Source organism: Agelaius tricolor, unplaced genomic scaffold (genome assembly GCF_023055355.1).
Source record: "Agelaius tricolor isolate 1412-34295 unplaced genomic scaffold, bAgeTri1.0.p SCAF_5, whole genome shotgun sequence".
NCBI lineage: Eukaryota > Metazoa > Chordata > Aves > Passeriformes > Icteridae > Agelaius > Agelaius tricolor.
In genome coordinates, this window is record NW_027269265.1 from 49,645,694 (window position 1) to 49,661,915 (window position 16,222).

A 16,222-nucleotide genomic window follows, 5' to 3' on the forward strand; every position below is an offset into this window, starting at 1 on the left:
GTTTTCCTAAAAAAAAAAAAAAAGACCTATTTTTTCCTTTATGTTCCCTCAGTCAGTGTTGCTTTCTTAGGCTCCCATATTGGTCTGGGGAGTCAGGTGAAGAAATGCCAAGGGTTGTAAATTTGAGAAGTGCTGGTTTTGAATTTGGGAGAGGGAAGGGTTCAGGCTTCTAGAAATCCTCAAAAAGCTCAGTATTATTTAAGAGTGAAAGATGAGTTAGATTGTAGTGGGCTGTTGTTGAGTTTGTAGCGGAGGCTCAGAGCATTATTTCAATTTTTGCTCAGAAAGAGTTCAGAAATATCAAAATTCAGGGGAAGGAAGAATTTTCTGTATATTGTAGGTCATTGACAGAACTAACTTGGAAAGATTACAGTTATTAGAAAACTGTTCCTTTAGTTATCCCTTTGTTCTGTGAATGGTGGCTTTTCTGTCTTAGGTGTTTTGAACAAGTCGAGGTGAACATAACAGCTGTACGCATTAGTTACTTTTAGTAGTTTTTTGCTAGGTGGTTTTTGGGGTTTCGTTGTTTTTTTCTTTTTAAATATGGATCTTTTAATGATTTTAACTTGTTTAATTTTTTGTCCTTGTCCTGTTGATATGCTCTTGGGGTTTACTGTCCATTTCTCCTACTGTGCACAATGGGAGAGAGACTGCTTTTCTTCTCACTCTATCCACATTAAGGCATCTGAATGCATGAATAGGTACCAATATTATTTTTTCCCTGTTGTGTGTATGGTGTATATGTGAGCATGTGCTGTGTTTTAGGCTTTTTAGTATGCTGTAGCCATCCTAATAGCTTTGGCTTTAAAAAAAAAATCCCAAACCCAAAAGGCCTGCTAGCTTCTTTCTGTCAGCAGGGACAGCTAACAGGATGTTGGCACAAAGTTGTTTTCTTGCATTTAAAACACACTACTAATAAATAACTGAAATAAATTTGAATTTTCCCTTAACCAGTGTTATACATTGTGAAATTCAGGATATTGTGTTTGTTGATAATCACACACCATCTCCACTATCCCTTCTGAAGCTGGGAATGTTTGTGGCTGTGAGAGCTTCAGTCTCTCAAGAGAGAGTGGTGCAGCACAGTTTGCATTTTGATACTCTTTTCACCTGCAGCCTCTTAGGCAGTGCTTGCAGCTGTGTTCAGAGAGAAACCTAAAACACAAGTGGGTTGTGTTGATCAGGGCATACAGGTCAATTAAGACATCTGTTAAATCCATTTCTTGGTGTGCTATGCAGTCTCTGCAGATAGTTCCCCAAAATTCTGGGGTTTTTAAGCAAGTATAAAACCAGTGAATAGCTGGGTCCTACTGCATCATCTGCAGTGGGACATGCATAGTCTGCTTTGCTGCAGGAATTGATTCACTTCTGAATTTTAACACCTTCTGTGGGATCAACCTGCTTCGTGAAGGAACTCTGTAGTCATGAGGTCTCACATTAAAGTCACCCTTTTCCTTTATATCTGGAGCTGCCAGTTTTTGGTCTCTTTATACACTGGATGGTAACTGTAAATTATAATTAATTAATGCTTCTAAATCATATTTGCTTTGAGCATTCTTGTGTTCTGAAAATGGAGGAAAAAAAGACAATCCCCAATGACACCAAAGAAAAACCAAAGAACTCAACCAGGCAAACATGAATAAAGTCCTTTGATTTCTAAATATGTGATTGATCAGAGCTGTTGTTTAGTATAAGTCCTGTTTTCCTGTGTTCAGGGGAGCAGCTAATGGTGGGAATTGAGAAGAAACCACCTTGTATTCCCCTTTTTGGCCAATAATTTTGGGAAGTGCAGCCTCTTCTGAACAGGAGAGAGTCTTGACTTCTTTATGTAACCTTTTCCTTCTCTTCCTTCTCCTCCTCCTCCTTTTTCTAGCTGGCTGTTCTACTTCAGTCTCCAGTTTTCAAAACAGGCTCAGCCTTCCTTGCTTGAGGCACAGAAGGGAAAGGCCACGTTTCACACATTCAGGGGAGCAGCCTGCCAGAGGAAGGGAGGAAATTCTGCACAGAACTTGCTTAAAAGCACTGTAATAGCAAGCACGTATTTTGCTCTTTGGAGTTGTTGATACAAGTCTGTAAGGTCATGGTAATTTGGGAAATTCTTGGTAAACAACTGAAGTTATAATGTTTAGGAAGGGCTGCATTGCATTAAATAGCCTGGGTTTTGTCAAGACTATTGTATTTCTGAAGCCATCTGTGATTGTGTCTACAATAATTTTTTTAAAATTTGAGTTAGAATAACAACAGGGAGAGGATATCATCAATATAAAAAGACCAATTATTTAGGCAGGATTTACAGAGCACGTTTACCCTTTAGAAACAGATGTAGCCAAAAAAAAAATTTGATATAATTCTTTTTCTTCTTAAAATAAACCCATCTCAGCAGTACTTAATGCTATTAGTTTTTGTGTGTGATAGCAGGCTTAGTTTTATAAAAATAAGCTTTAATTACTAATTTCATTTTAATATCATTACAAGAGCTTTCAAGCAGAGTATACTGTCTTCAGTTTTTTTGGAAAGTAAAGAGATGACTATCTCCCTTCTAATCTGAAGTGTTGCAGGGCTTACATGATTTTGTAATCTTTATACTATTGCTAATACAAATATGGATGAGATTTTATTAAATTCAACTAGCCTAGAGTTACAAAGATATTCCACATTGAATCCATTTGAATATTGAATATATTTATAGAGAAATTGCCTGATACCTCTAGTTTGCAGTGGAATTTCATGGAGAATTTTAGTGTGCAGAGATAATTGCCACTGTTTTATGTGCTGTGATAATTCCATCAGTATTACTAACTTTTATCAGTAAGTCTTGTGAATTTACAGCTAATACGTGTTCAAGTGCACACTTTAACCAAAAGATCCTAACATGCATTGTAATCAATTCTTAAATTAGCAGTTTAATTGCTTAAAAGGTAAGATTTTTGTCTATGTTTTGTCTGAATAAATTTCTTTAATAAATGAGCTGGGAAAATTGACTTGCTGATGCTCATCTCATTGAGAATTTCTTAAATTTGTTCAGTATAGGGATTTCTTGAATTTGTTTAGTATAGTATTTATGGCAAATGAAATGTATCAATTAAAAGAAAAAGAAAAGCTGAAATTTCCCACTGTGAAAATCAGAAGCACTGGATTTTCAGCTTAATAGTTCTAGAAAGAGGCAGAAGAATTTCAGTAAAACTTGGAGTGCCTTTTGAGTTTACTGCCCTTACAGCCCATTGCGGTAGCGTGATAATTCACCCCAAATTCAAAAAGCCATCAAGGAAAAGTTGTTTTAAAGTTAATTTCTGGGGGGGAAAAGGTGAAAGAGCTGTCTGACTTTTACTTCTTTTTTCTTCCAGGCTGTTCACACAGGTATGAGGGCATACATCTATAACAAGAATTCTGTCATTGGCTCTCAGGCAGAGCACACAGGGATGAGGACGTACTACTTCAGTGCTGACACCCAGGAGGATATGAACGCCTGGATCCGGGCTATGAACCAGGCTGCTCTCATGCAGACACGCTCCTCACTCAAGAGGCAAGTTCCACTCAGAAATTTAAAAAAAAAAATTTAATATCTTACATAAAAAAAACCCCCTTACCCTCTTACAAAAATTTAACGTCTTACATAAATCGCATCCGTGGTGGTATCTGACGCTGCTGTTTGTAGATATGTTCATAAAACTCTTTCATATTTTAAAGAATTATTTTTTATTCTTTTAAATTTATTTCTCTTTATTTTAAATTTAATTTCTCTTTATTTTTAATTTATTCTGTTGCAAAATAGTTAACTGGTATTAATTAAGGAAACCTGGTCTTCAGTATCTGTGTGTGCATGCAAATTGTTTGCCCACATTTAGTGACCATGATTAATTTCTCTCTCTATATAATAATTTAGGGAATTTCAGGTAAAAAGTTCCAGTTTCTGTGGGCAAATTCATACACCTGCCACAGCCAATTGGCTGCCTTTGGGGGAGAGAAGTAAAAGAGAAAAGAATTTTTATGATTTGTTTCAAATGAGTGTTTAGAAATAGGATTGAGGTGCTGTAAAGGGGAAAGAGAGGGCTAAAGACAGGTAAATCATAAGTGCATAGAGCTAATGGATATCAAGTAATTTATGCAGGTATGAACTGATAATGAAAAAATTCAGCTGTGCCAAAATGTGCTTCCAGATTTTTTCCTCTGCTTTAAATTGATTTGGCCTTCTTGATGTTTTGGCTTTGTAATGTGATTCTTTCCCTGCTCCTCCATGTGAAGGAGCCCTGCTGTGTGAGACAGCCCTGCTTTAGCCACTGTGGGCTGTGAGGGTTGAAATGTTATGGTGCACTTTCCCTGAGTATCTCACGCTGCTTTCTTCTGGCCAGTCAAATATAAGGAAGGGATCAGTGTCTCTTCTAGAGCTTTACATTTGATACGGTTTTGTGTTAAGACTTTCTAGATTTAATTTAAATTTCAATAAACAATCTAGTACCTCTGTCTTTATCTTCTTTGTAAGGACAGGAATAATTGAAAGAAAAATTGGGGAAGTCTGGCACATTAGAAGTATTGATCCAAGATCCTTACTCCTAAGTAGACTATTCTTTTCTAATTAGACTGAGGTGAAAACAATTTTGTCATGGCACTTTTTTACTTTCCGAATTTACTTTCCATAAAGCTTTAAAGAAGCTGAACTTAGTTTCAGAGATGGGGTGCTACCCTGAGGTCAGGGAGAACCCATTACATTGTGTGAGAAGAAAAGTTGCTGAGAAGCTTATTGTTATAAGGAGATGAAGAAAATTGCAAATGAAGTATGGTATATGTCAAAAGAAACATGAACCTTTCAGAATCCTCAGACATTTTATAGTGTGTTCAAATTGAATATCAAGATTTCTGATATTATTTAGGCTATAAGGTAGAGAAGAAAACTAGTGTGCCCTGCAGCATGGAGAAATTTTTTCTTCAGGAGTAGCTCCCCACTAGAAATTCCCTGGGCAATAGTAGTGACTTAAATGTAGATACTGCCCTGTCCTCTTGGCCAGAAGTGAGTAGTCCCTGAGACATCTACAAAAATATGAAAGACTTCTTTTATATTTTGCCATGAGCAGCTGGAAGCTTAGTTTCAGTTTTTTGGCTTTCAGTGTTTCTTAGGACAGGAAGATTTTTTTGTTTACAGCTTTTTTGTACATAATGTTATGTTGAACACTTCTTCCATACAATACCAGTATTTTCAGTCATTTTTAGAGATGTATACAAGTCATTTCTGCTTCCTTGACAGCACAATAAAAGTAACTTTTGTCTAACTGGAATAGCAACTGAGTTTTGCTGAGCATATTTATTGTAACATGTCAAATTTATCACAGTCTGCAGACAGTAATTTTGTGGGTATCCTTTGTAAAAGAGGCCACACCAACTTTTCTCAATTAAACAGTGTTCACTACTGACACCTGTTTTCTTTTCAGGGAAACTGAAAAAGTGGATCAGCAAGCTGTTCCCCAGGTCAATCATGTGGATGCCTGCAAAGAGTGTGTGAAGGCAGAGATCACGGACACAAAAGGAAGTTACCAGAAATCAGCTGAAATGCTCGGATACGATAAGCGGGAAGAGATAAGAAGAGAAAAGGAGGAGGAGGAGCGTTACGTCCACAGAAAAGAAAATCTGGAAACCAAAAAGGGAAAGGCTAAGCATGCAGTGACAGAAGCTGATTCATTATTCCCTGACTTGAGGAATGCATCCTGGTCCCAAGTAGCTCAGCCTCAGCCAGCTGAGAAGAATGGAACGCTCCCTAGTTCACTGAGTGTGGGTGCTGGCCTAGTGGAGCAGAATGGTACTGGCTCGTATAAAAGAGGGTTTGTTCCCAGAACAAATCCAGATAAGCAGTTTCAAAGGAAAAGTAACATGGCTCAAGTGGAGCACTGGGTAAAAGTCCAGAAAGGAGATACAAAAAGGTTAGTAATAGTCTTTAACTAGATGGCCAAGTGGCATTTTCTTAAATTAAAGGAAAATGTGTGTTAGTAATAATACCTTTGGTGCAAATCAGAACAATAATTTACAGACAATATGTAAGAAGACTTACATTTTCCTTCAGTGCAGTATGGTATTTTTCAGGCATTTATCTCCTGGGAAAGCCAATGTGGGATTGGTTAATCAAATCTCTTTAAAGTTGTCACAGTGTTGCAAACAGAATAAGTGACATTAACATGCTATTTTATTTTCCTTCTTTTAATCACTGTCGATGCTTAAAACTTCTTAAAATTTGCTTAAATTTTGAACAGCCAGAAAGTGAAGTGCAACCCTCAGTTACATCTTATTCATAAACAATTACACAATATAAGTTAGAGGTAATTGCTTTCCACTTCAAAAAGTAAAGAATGCTCATTATTTTCCTTCTTTGTTCTATTCCTGTTCCAAACACACATTCACTCCTCTATGTCAGATCACTGCACTCAGAGTCACAGTGTGTCTAACACATATTGGAAGTCTCCATATATTCATTTAGTTTATGAAGACATCCTAGGATGGTCTCTGGGATTCTCTTTTCCATTTTCAGTCCCTGAAAATTGCATTAATAGTACCAATAGGTGAAATGCACACTGGAATGCTTTTGTAGTTTGAAAATCTCATAATTGTTTTGCTTTCAAAGTCAGATTAAGTACCAGTTGGAGAAATGAAGTGATGAATATGTGTGTCTGCTCAGAATGTCACCTTGTGTCAAGTGGCAGGAAAAACAGTTGGACTTGATGCTACTTGTGAGGATTTTTCAAACATGCTTATTCTACTGAATTAGTGTTTTATAAATCTGCTCAAACCTAATTATAGTATAAACAAACAAGAGGCATTGGCATGTGGTTTTTAGGATGGAGAAAACATTTTGGGCATTTTTAAAATGCTTTTTTAAGCTAATGTTTGTCAATTCGGAGCCAGTAAGACATTTAACGCTTTCTAATTTTGTGTGGAAGTCCAGTCTTCTGCTCTTTTATCTTTGAAATTACCCTTGAAGAAATTTTCTTACTTTTTAATATTATTTAATATTATTTTAGACTGCTAGAGTCAATGAACTTCCATCTTTTTTTACTTGAATATCAATCAGGACTTCCCAAAAGAATATGAGTTTAATGAAAAAATGTATTTGGTAAGTTAGTTCTTATTACACACATTGATTTCCCTGAAATAATACAGCAACCAATTGAGCTAATGAGCTAATGCTTAAGAAGCTTCTGTTGATGTTTTTTACATCAGAAATCCTGGCAGTGGCAGGATTGACTGATAGCTAAATAAGCATAGTTTTCTTCCAAATTACTCTTTCCAGTAAATTAACTCTAGGGGCGTGTATCAGGTGCAGTGTTAAGATAGTGTTGTTGCAGGTGCCAGGCTTTGTTCTAGAAGAAACCAGCTACCTCAGCTGGAGCTGCTAAGTATTCAGTGAAAATAAAGATAGATGGATGTATGTATGTCTGTGTGTATCTATTTCTAGATATAGCTCTATATCTGCATATACATATCTCTAAAAATGGCTCTTTTGGCGCAGTTGACCTTGTTTTCTTTGCCTTTTCCTGACAAATGCCATTATAGTCTCTGCATTCAGGATAAATTGCATGTTACCTTCCCAAAGATTAACAGAGTCATCTTTTAAATGGCACCTTCTCTTAGCCTGCTGAGTTTCTGCATTGTTGTTAAATGATGGATAGAAGTGGAATGTTAGTTGTCAAATATCTTCCTGATTGCATGGTGTAGAAATTTAAGCTAGAGATGATAATTGGATTGACATTTTGTTTTGATTTTAGAAGGTAGTAGTAGAGCACTTAATTTTTAAAAGTTCCACGTTGATTGATATTCCAGCTGAAATGTTACAAATAGAGAACCTCTGAGGATTCAGAGGGCTGGGTGGTTCTTGAGCACAGAATGAGTGCAGTTTTTATTTGTTTCCTGGCTCAGGTGTGTACAGATGCAGTGCTTGCCAGCAAGTTGCTTACGACAAGAAAGAAGCCTTTCAGCTAAAGGGTTCACACAAATACTGAGGTTGTTCATGTGACTGCTTGTAGGAATGGCACCTTTTATAAAGATCTTCAGACCTTTCCAATAGATGTTTGACTTCCCTTTTTAATGAAGCACTCTGCTGAGTTGTAGATGTTAGCTGTCACTTTGGGGACCCACCTCTCTTAGCGAGCTCTCAGCTGCACTCCAGTGACATCCAGTGTGGCCATCTAATCCCACTCTGTTCTCAGCAGATGGGAATACCTGCTTTGGTGAAATTCATACCAGCCTTTCAGAGAGATCTCAAGAACTGGAAGAAAGTTTGAAAGGAGGCTTTCAAGAGGTTTTGGGTTAAGTTAAAGGTCAAGGTCAGGACCATCAAATGGCAGCTGTTCAGAAATTGTTAGGTTTTGATCTGGTTCCAGTGCCTGTATAAACTTAGTGCATAACTATAAAGAATTTGCTATTTCTAACAGTTTACTTGCATTTTAGAAATATATAAAGCCAATTAAGCTTAATATTTCCTCACTAGATTCAGTCATGTTGTGATACTTCCTTCCTTGCAAATGGTGTTTAAAACCTTTCTTGTTATGCAGAACTTTCTGTTCCTTCCTGATTTGCTTAAGGAAGAAACATTGCTTGTCTTTGTTAACTTCTGTGCATTCCCATGAATGGGCAGAGTGTTTCTAATAATAGTACTTGTTGTCTTTTGAACATCTATTTTCTCTTTTTACAATGTCTTCTTGTGTGATTGCTTCCCATTAAAGACCCTGAAAGTTTTCATGGCCAATGGTCATATAATATGACATCAGGCCATTTATGCACTCTTTAATGTCTGCTTTCCTTTTTATATTCTCTGTACCTCATCATTCAAATGAGGGAGAGTCTCAAGAACAGCTGCTTTTGCTCTCTTTTGCTCATAATCTCTAAGAAATAGTCCCTTGTGGACTAATTTGAACTGTTTGGGACATGGTTCTTTACCTAGAAGTTTGTGTGTCATCTCAGAGCCTATTTTTATATGATGCAAATTATCTCTTAAGCATCTCAAACCTTGTGTGGAAGAGATGCTACCAGCTTAAAGCCTGTCATCTCAGCTTGAGGTTTCTCCCTAGGTTTCTTCAGATACTGAGAAAACACAATGTGCCTGTATGTAGGCAGTTGCCTCCAAAGTTCAGCTCTGAATGTGACTTTCCTTGTGCAATGTTATCCACATTCAACTTTGTTCTCTTTTTATAGCAGGCTGAAGTATTGCATGAAACTGGCTCATGTCAGCTGCTCCACGTACTGCTTTCAAAATAACAGTTTTTAGTTCTTCTCTAAAAAATCCATCCTTTTCCAGAAGGAAGGCATGGCTCCTCTTGCCCCCAACAAAACTCATGCTGTCTTTGTTTTCAGGTTGGCTTTGCTCCTAAAGCTGCCAGCCCTGTTGGCTCCATTGACTGCCACCAATTCCAGCTGATCTCAATATTCTGCCTTTTAATGTCCCGTTAGAAAATAATCACACACAGGTGGTTTGCAACATCTGATAGTTTGCTTAGGCCTTCATGAGGTCTTCACTAAATTGGGATATAGGAGTGTTTTTCCCCCTTATCTGTTTTTCCACAGAGAAATCACCAAAGGAATCTAAGTTTCATGCCTGCCTCAGATGTCCTTTTGAAGCATTATCCCCTCCAAGCATTCTTGGTTCTTACTGCTATCTAGAGGAAATACATTTCTACCAACTTTCTACCACATGTTTTCTTGTGGAAAAAATTGGCAGCAAAGTACAGGACATTCAAAGTGCACGTAATACAATGAATTAGAGAATTAAAAGGGGTTCCATGACCACTGTATGCTGATCTTTGAGTTGCCTGTGTTCATACTAGCTGCTTGCTTTAACCTTCACTCTGAAATTCAAGGTAACATCAAGACTTTGTGGTATGAGAGAGCAGGGCCTTTACAGATTTGTGACCCTCCAGGCAGTGCAGGGCAGTTATTCTACTTGCTGGCCTGAGGAGTTTTGTATCCTCTTGAGATTATCCATATTTTAAGGCAGTCCACAGTGTCAAATCCTGCAAGTAAAAAAGGATGGTGGCAAGTACTGAGCTGGTAGCTAGTAGCAGTTCATTCCTCCTTGCTTCAGTTATTCTTGGAGGCTGAACAAAGATGTTCTTCTCCATCCTGGCCTTTTTTTCAGATGGAATTCCTGCATTTTCCAAACCATGAGGTCTCCCTCTCATGCAGAGTGGAACTTACTGAGTGAAGTGATGAAAATATGCTTGGAGTTTCTTTGTTTGTGGGGTTTTGTGCTGGGCTGTTTTTTTTTAATTTTGGGGTTTTTTGTGGTTTTTTGTGTTGATGCTTTGTAGCAAGCCTAGCAGAATGGTTTTCTCTTTGGAGATTCTGAATCAATGGGCAAATGACTCCAAGTACAAAACCCCCAGATATTTGATGGAAGAATCAGAAATTAGACAGGCAGTCTACAGAAAGATTTTGTCTTCAAAGGAGGAGAGGGAGCTAACTAGGCTTTGTCAAAGCTTTTGCCAATTCTGTCTTAACACTACCTACTAAAATATCTAGTTTGTACAGCTTAAGTGTTTTATGGGTCCACTACTAAAGCCAGGATGTAATACTTCTTTTTATATTCTAATTTGTCAATGACTTTTGTTGTACAAAGTCTCATGTTGCTCAAATCAGTAGAAGCAGTAGCAGTTTCACTATTTTTAGGTGAAAATAATCATACCGACCTGCAGACTTCGAGCAGTTTCTTACCATTTTATTTCTTTTTGCTTCATTCACATGAACAAAAACTATGAGATATTCTGGGATTGGTGAGATTTCATCTTCCTTTTAAAGATATTTATCTTGAACATGCATTTGTTTTCGTAAACTGCACCACCTAGTGGTGAGAACGCTTTCCGTGAAAAGGAATATTTTAAATCGGGACTCACTCGATAAACATGACAATAATTCCTTTCTTCGTGTGCTTGATTTTCTTTTTAGTTCAACTACATAATGCTGCCGTTCCTTAAGTTTGTTTCTAGTAATTCATCCTAGGCTAAACAATAAATTAAAATCCTGTATTTATACAGTGTAGTGTTTGTGTGCAGGATAGATGTCATTAATATTGCTTTGTTAATATTTCTGTAAATTCTGTTAAAATGTCTGTTATATGTCTTGTAGCTCCAATGCTTGTGTCATTAGAGGTATTTTTTATCAGTCACTCCCACTTATCAGTGTGTGCTAAAATTTTCCTCTTTTTTTTTTTTTTTTTTTTTTTTTTTTTTCCAGCCTCACTTCTGATCAGACTCTTACACGTCAGGGTCCCAATCCTCCTTTTCCTGAGAACTATCACACTTTGCCAAAGAATACCAGGCAGCCTTCAGGGAGCTCACCACCACCAAACCGCAATCTGCCGAGTGACTACAAATATGCACAAGATCGCGTCAGCCACTTGAAGATGTCCCAGGAGGAGAGGAAAGCAAATAAGGATGGAACTGTTTGGCAGCTGTATGAGTGGCAGCAGAGGCAGCAGTTCAAACATGGCAGCCCCACAGCCCCACTTTATGTAGGTTCCTCAGACTTCATTGATCGTGCGAAGTCAAAAAGCTCGTTAGATGTTCCACGGTCCATATCTGTTCCGCCCTCTCCATCTGATATTCCTCCACCTGGGCCTCCAAAAAACTTTCTCCCACGGAGGCCACATACTCCTGCAGAAAGGCTCACAGTTAAACCATCTGATGAGAGACAGACTGTGGATGTTCCTCTTGCTGGATCCCCCAGGAAGATTCGGAATCGTGCTGTAAAGGTTGGTACCTGTTTAATGACAAACCGTTCTATACGTGGTGTCACACGTGGGGGGTTATTTAGTCATGATTCATTGCATCCTTCCTCGTGTGTGAAAGATCATGTGAGTTGTAAAAGCTAATACAAGGAATAATTTTCTCCTCAAGCTCTTGCCATTCTGATCAGATTTATAACTTTTGTTGGTTAGGAAAGGAAAATTGATGGCACGTCACATAGGTATGGAATACTTTTAATAAAAATCAGGAAGGCATATCTTACATGTATAAAATGTACAGATGGTAGTATTTTAATGTAGAGAGTATGAAGGCAAGAATATGAAACTCAGCAGGATGGAATATTTTTTGTTTATTTATTTTTGCTTGTAGCTTTGTGGGTGCTGTGCCTGCTTTCTCTATGTGTTTTGCTATTGTAGTAAGTCATACAGCTCATTCTGGTTTTAGTTATGGTAAAACCCATATTATTATTATTATTATTACATATATTATTAATACATATATTAATATTTTAGGTCCATTGCAGAGTCTTTATCAGTGGGCTAACCAAATTCAAATAGTGTTGGTCTGAAGCTTCACCTTTCGGATTGGTTTCAGTGTGAGGGTTTTTTCTAGAGGCTTTTGTACCCTCTTTCCTATAGGTTTCCCTGTTCAGTACTCCAAATGCTCTAGTTGCCTAAGGAATTTGGGGAAATATGTGTTGAATCAATGAAGGATTGATTTGTCTTGGTAGATTTGGAATAATTGGTATTGAAAGCCTCTGTATTCACTTAAATCTTCGACCTCAGCCATGGGCTCTGATAAAGGAAGGTATTTGCAAAGGGTATTGCAAAGGGGTAAGGGGAGGTATTTACAGGAGAGATCTTGTAAATCCAGATACCCAGTGGGTTTAGGACCTAAACACAGCATGAAACTGTGCTGCAGCTCCATGCACAGTGTAGATTTTTTCCAGTGTATATGTGGTGCAGCTGTTGGGTGTCTTTCAGCATTAATAGATTTCTAATATTCTGTCAGAGGGTGAAATAGTCTAGTGATTTGCAGAACTGGAAATTAATACTTTTAACTCCTGGTTATATTCTACCACACATTGGTTTCTCCACCTGTAAGTTGAAGGAGCATTGCATCCTTACAAAGGCATGTACAGCAGTCTTTTCATTTCCTGTGCAATGTAACTGCATAAATTTTAAGCTCTTTTTATGGCATCTTGGCTTTACCAGTATTGGGAAACAGTTCCTCATCATAAAAACTTCTCTGTGGAACTTCTGTGAAAGTTTGCAGAGAAAAATGTTCATGTTTTTCTATGTAAGCACACAGTGTCATTCTACATTTAAATGTGTCTGCATAAATCCATGATACTCCATGCTCCCTGTACTGCTTTATTAAATTCCATCCAGTTGCATTAAAAAGAAAACCAACAAGGCAGGTGAGGCAAATTCAGGGAAGTTCAGATACAGGAATAAAAATAACTGAGACATTTAGTCTGCCTTGAAGAAGCCATAGGACTTTGGCTTTAAGAGAAAGATGAAAGAATGAGTGTGCAGTAAGCTTTCTTATTGTAAGCAGAAGGGGGCAGATCAAAGATGATGATTAAAAAAACCCCTTGGTATTGATGGAAGCCATTGCCACAAGGTGTCAGTCATGTCAGTAGCTTCATGTAGCCTGGCTAAAAGAGAGCATTCATGGTGTGTGCTATGTGCAGTGGAAGCCTGCTGTCGGAGAGCATCATCCAACCAAACCTTTTTCTGGGAGACATTGTGTTGGGGGGAACTTGATGAACTTTTAAAAAATTTGCTGGAAGCTACATTGCACGTTCTGCTGAAGCATCTCATGCTGCCACAATCCACTGCTCTGCCCAGCATCACAGGTGCTGAATTTGTGTTTGTTCATTCATAAGTTTTTTATCATCAAAGGATCAGGCTGGCCAGCGTGCGTTACCCTGTTCTAAGCACGCCCTGAATTCAAATAGAAAACCTGTGGCAGAGTTGCAGCCTGAATTTGCCGCAGCTGGCACTTGACCCAACCCTTACCTTGTGGCTGTGCATCCTTGCAGAGCTCCACGCACCTGGATCGCCGCTCCATGCCCGCCATGGGCTACATGACACACACGGTGAGCGCGCCCAGCCTGCACGGCAAGTCGGTAAGTGCAGAGCACGGCTCCTGTCCTGTCCTCCCGCTAGTGCAGCCAGGTTTTGAAATCCAAAGTCTTTAATCTTAACTGTATTAGTTAAAGCATAAATAACTCGAATGAGAACTTAATCTTAACCCAGTAAAGCCTGTAGGATTTTTGCCTTTATCTGCGACGTGAGGAGGGGTGAGCTTTCTGTTATTACAGGATTCAAGTTTTATTATGTTTGTTTGACCAAATGCAGAGTTAATTAAATAATTGCTTAATCATGTCAAGTAACTGCTTTCTGGGCACTGAGGTGAAAAATGTAATTATAGTTCCTCTCCCTGAAGACTGCTAATTTCCTCTTTACAATGTGTCTAAATACCTGCAGCCTGAAGAGCTAACATTGCTTCTCATTCGATTAAGGAGACATCAGGCTAAGTTGGCTAGTATAAGAAATTACACAATCGCTCAGTTACTGCAGCACTTGCCAACTAATTCCACCTATCAGGTCAGCTGCTGCGTGGCTCATCTGTGACATTTTGTGACTCTGCAAATGCTTCATTAGTGGCATGCTTGAGTCTGTGCTTCTTTGCCCATTCTTTGGTATTCTACAGTGCCCAGGTCGTTTGTGATTTTTCTTTGCTTACTGTATTTGCTATAAGAGACGAGCATTTTTAAGTTACAGGGCACCAGTGCATCCGTTTCAAAGTGTCTACTGCCTTTTTATACTGTGTATTTATACTATTTCTGAAAATGCTGCATCTTCAGAAATGTGGGTTCAAATACTGTATAAATTCATTCTGAAGCAAAACCATTTCTTTGTGCTGCTTTCAAGGTGGGGTTGGCTCCCTGTGCCATGTGCTGCATCACCTGCAAATTGAAATGCATCAGCCAGTCTGTACATTCATATGAGCTTGTAACTGTGTCAGTTCTGCAGGTGAACATTGGTTCATAAAAGCTCAGGAGCGTCTTGGATCATCTACGGTGCTCTTGATTGCACTGGTGTGTGAAACTTGTAAATATGAAATCAAACAGAAATGTACTCACAGAGCTCTCTGGTTCCTGTTAGAGCCTCAAAAATGGAGCCACCTGGGAATAAAATCTGGTGACTCTTCTTGGAATTGGTGACGGCTTTGGCCCAAAACTAAAGTGATTTTTTGGAATTGAAGAAGTTTCATTTCCCGATTACCTCACCTACAGAACAATTGCACTAAGATGGGTGGTAATAACAGGGATTTCTCCAAAAATGGGCAGACTTTTTAGTCAAGTCTCAGCCAGTCTTACAAGCTGATCTGACAAGAATTGTAAGTGAACACCTCTAAAGAAATGCAAGTGCGTTCTATTGATTTTATGGCATAAAGGGTTTTTCTTTTCTTTTTCTAACTACACATTCTCATTGGCTCAAAACTTGAGAAAAGGTATAGTTGTGTTTTTCTTTTATTTTGAAGTTAATTGCACCCAGGATATGAAATGCTGACAAAATAGCAGTTTAAATTCTAGGAAGTTTTGGGCATTTTGGCTAACTACAAGTAGCACATTTGCAACAGTTAAACTTTGTTTTGTTTTGCAAATATCGCCTTTCAAGAGAGGAGAAATAACTTTGTTATGACTTCTGTGCATGTTTTCCTAGAAGGGACTGTAATAAAGATGTTGCTAGGTGAGTGTAACTATAAGATCAAGCTGATAGCAATTACAGGTGAGGCAATGAAAAATAAGGATCAACTTTAATGCTATTACTTAAAAGACAAAATGGATTGTCTAATCATATAAATGAGCTCTTTTTCAGAATTTTATTCCCAAAACTTATTTCATACTTTCCCTATCTTAAAATGCTTATAAATTGTGATCAAAAGTATTCTAGTGATATATTACATGATGTCTTCTGGTTACATCTGTCATTCAGTCACACCACTGTAACTTTTTCAGTGAAGGGCTAGTCAGTGGAAATTGATCTTGAAAAAACAGCTTTTGAAGATGTGTTGTTTCAGGTAGTTCTATGTCCTATTAGAGGTGGAAACAAAAATCTAGGTGTTTGGAGGGGGGGGTAATGAGGCAGTAATACTCTTGGGAAATATCTTGCCCATTTTTTAGCTCTAAATAACAATATGCTGGTGGAGCAAATGTGCTTTTTTTATGTTCTCCTACTCTGTTATTTTGTTCTCTCTTCCGTGTTTTCTTGTATATAGCAAGTCCAACTATTCTGAAATGGTTCCAAACATTCAAATTTATTACACTGTTTTTTCCCTATGTACTTGCCTGAAGGCGGATGACACTTATATCCAGTTGAAAAAGGATCTGGAGTATTTGGATCTAAAGGTAAGACTTTTAGATTAGTCTACTTAATTTTTTATCATCTTTTCAATCCAGTTGTCTTTTTTGCGTTGTGTTTGTACCTGTA

At 38.0% G+C, this 16,222-nt stretch overlaps 1 protein-coding gene across 12 annotated transcripts in view; it reads left to right on the top strand.

Annotated features, from left to right (window-relative positions):
* Positions 1-16,222, top strand: part of PLEKHA7 (pleckstrin homology domain containing A7) — a 146,089-nt gene that overhangs the window by 103,375 nt on the left and 26,492 nt on the right. For 8 of the 12 annotated variants that reach the window (XM_071427866.1, XM_071427867.1, XM_071427870.1 and 5 more), the window contains 6 exons: positions 3,345-3,523; positions 5,424-5,909; positions 11,206-11,722; positions 13,765-13,851; positions 14,213-14,332; positions 16,087-16,140. In XM_071427866.1, coding sequence (XP_071283967.1) covers positions 3,345-3,523; positions 5,424-5,909; positions 11,206-11,722; positions 13,765-13,851; positions 14,213-14,332; positions 16,087-16,140 — 1,443 coding nt within the window. The remainder of the gene's footprint in view (positions 1-3,344; positions 3,524-5,423; positions 5,910-11,205; positions 11,723-13,764; positions 13,852-14,212; positions 14,333-16,086; positions 16,141-16,222) is intronic. The other 4 variants (XM_071427871.1, XM_071427877.1, XM_071427873.1 and 1 more) reach the window with 2 other exon arrangements.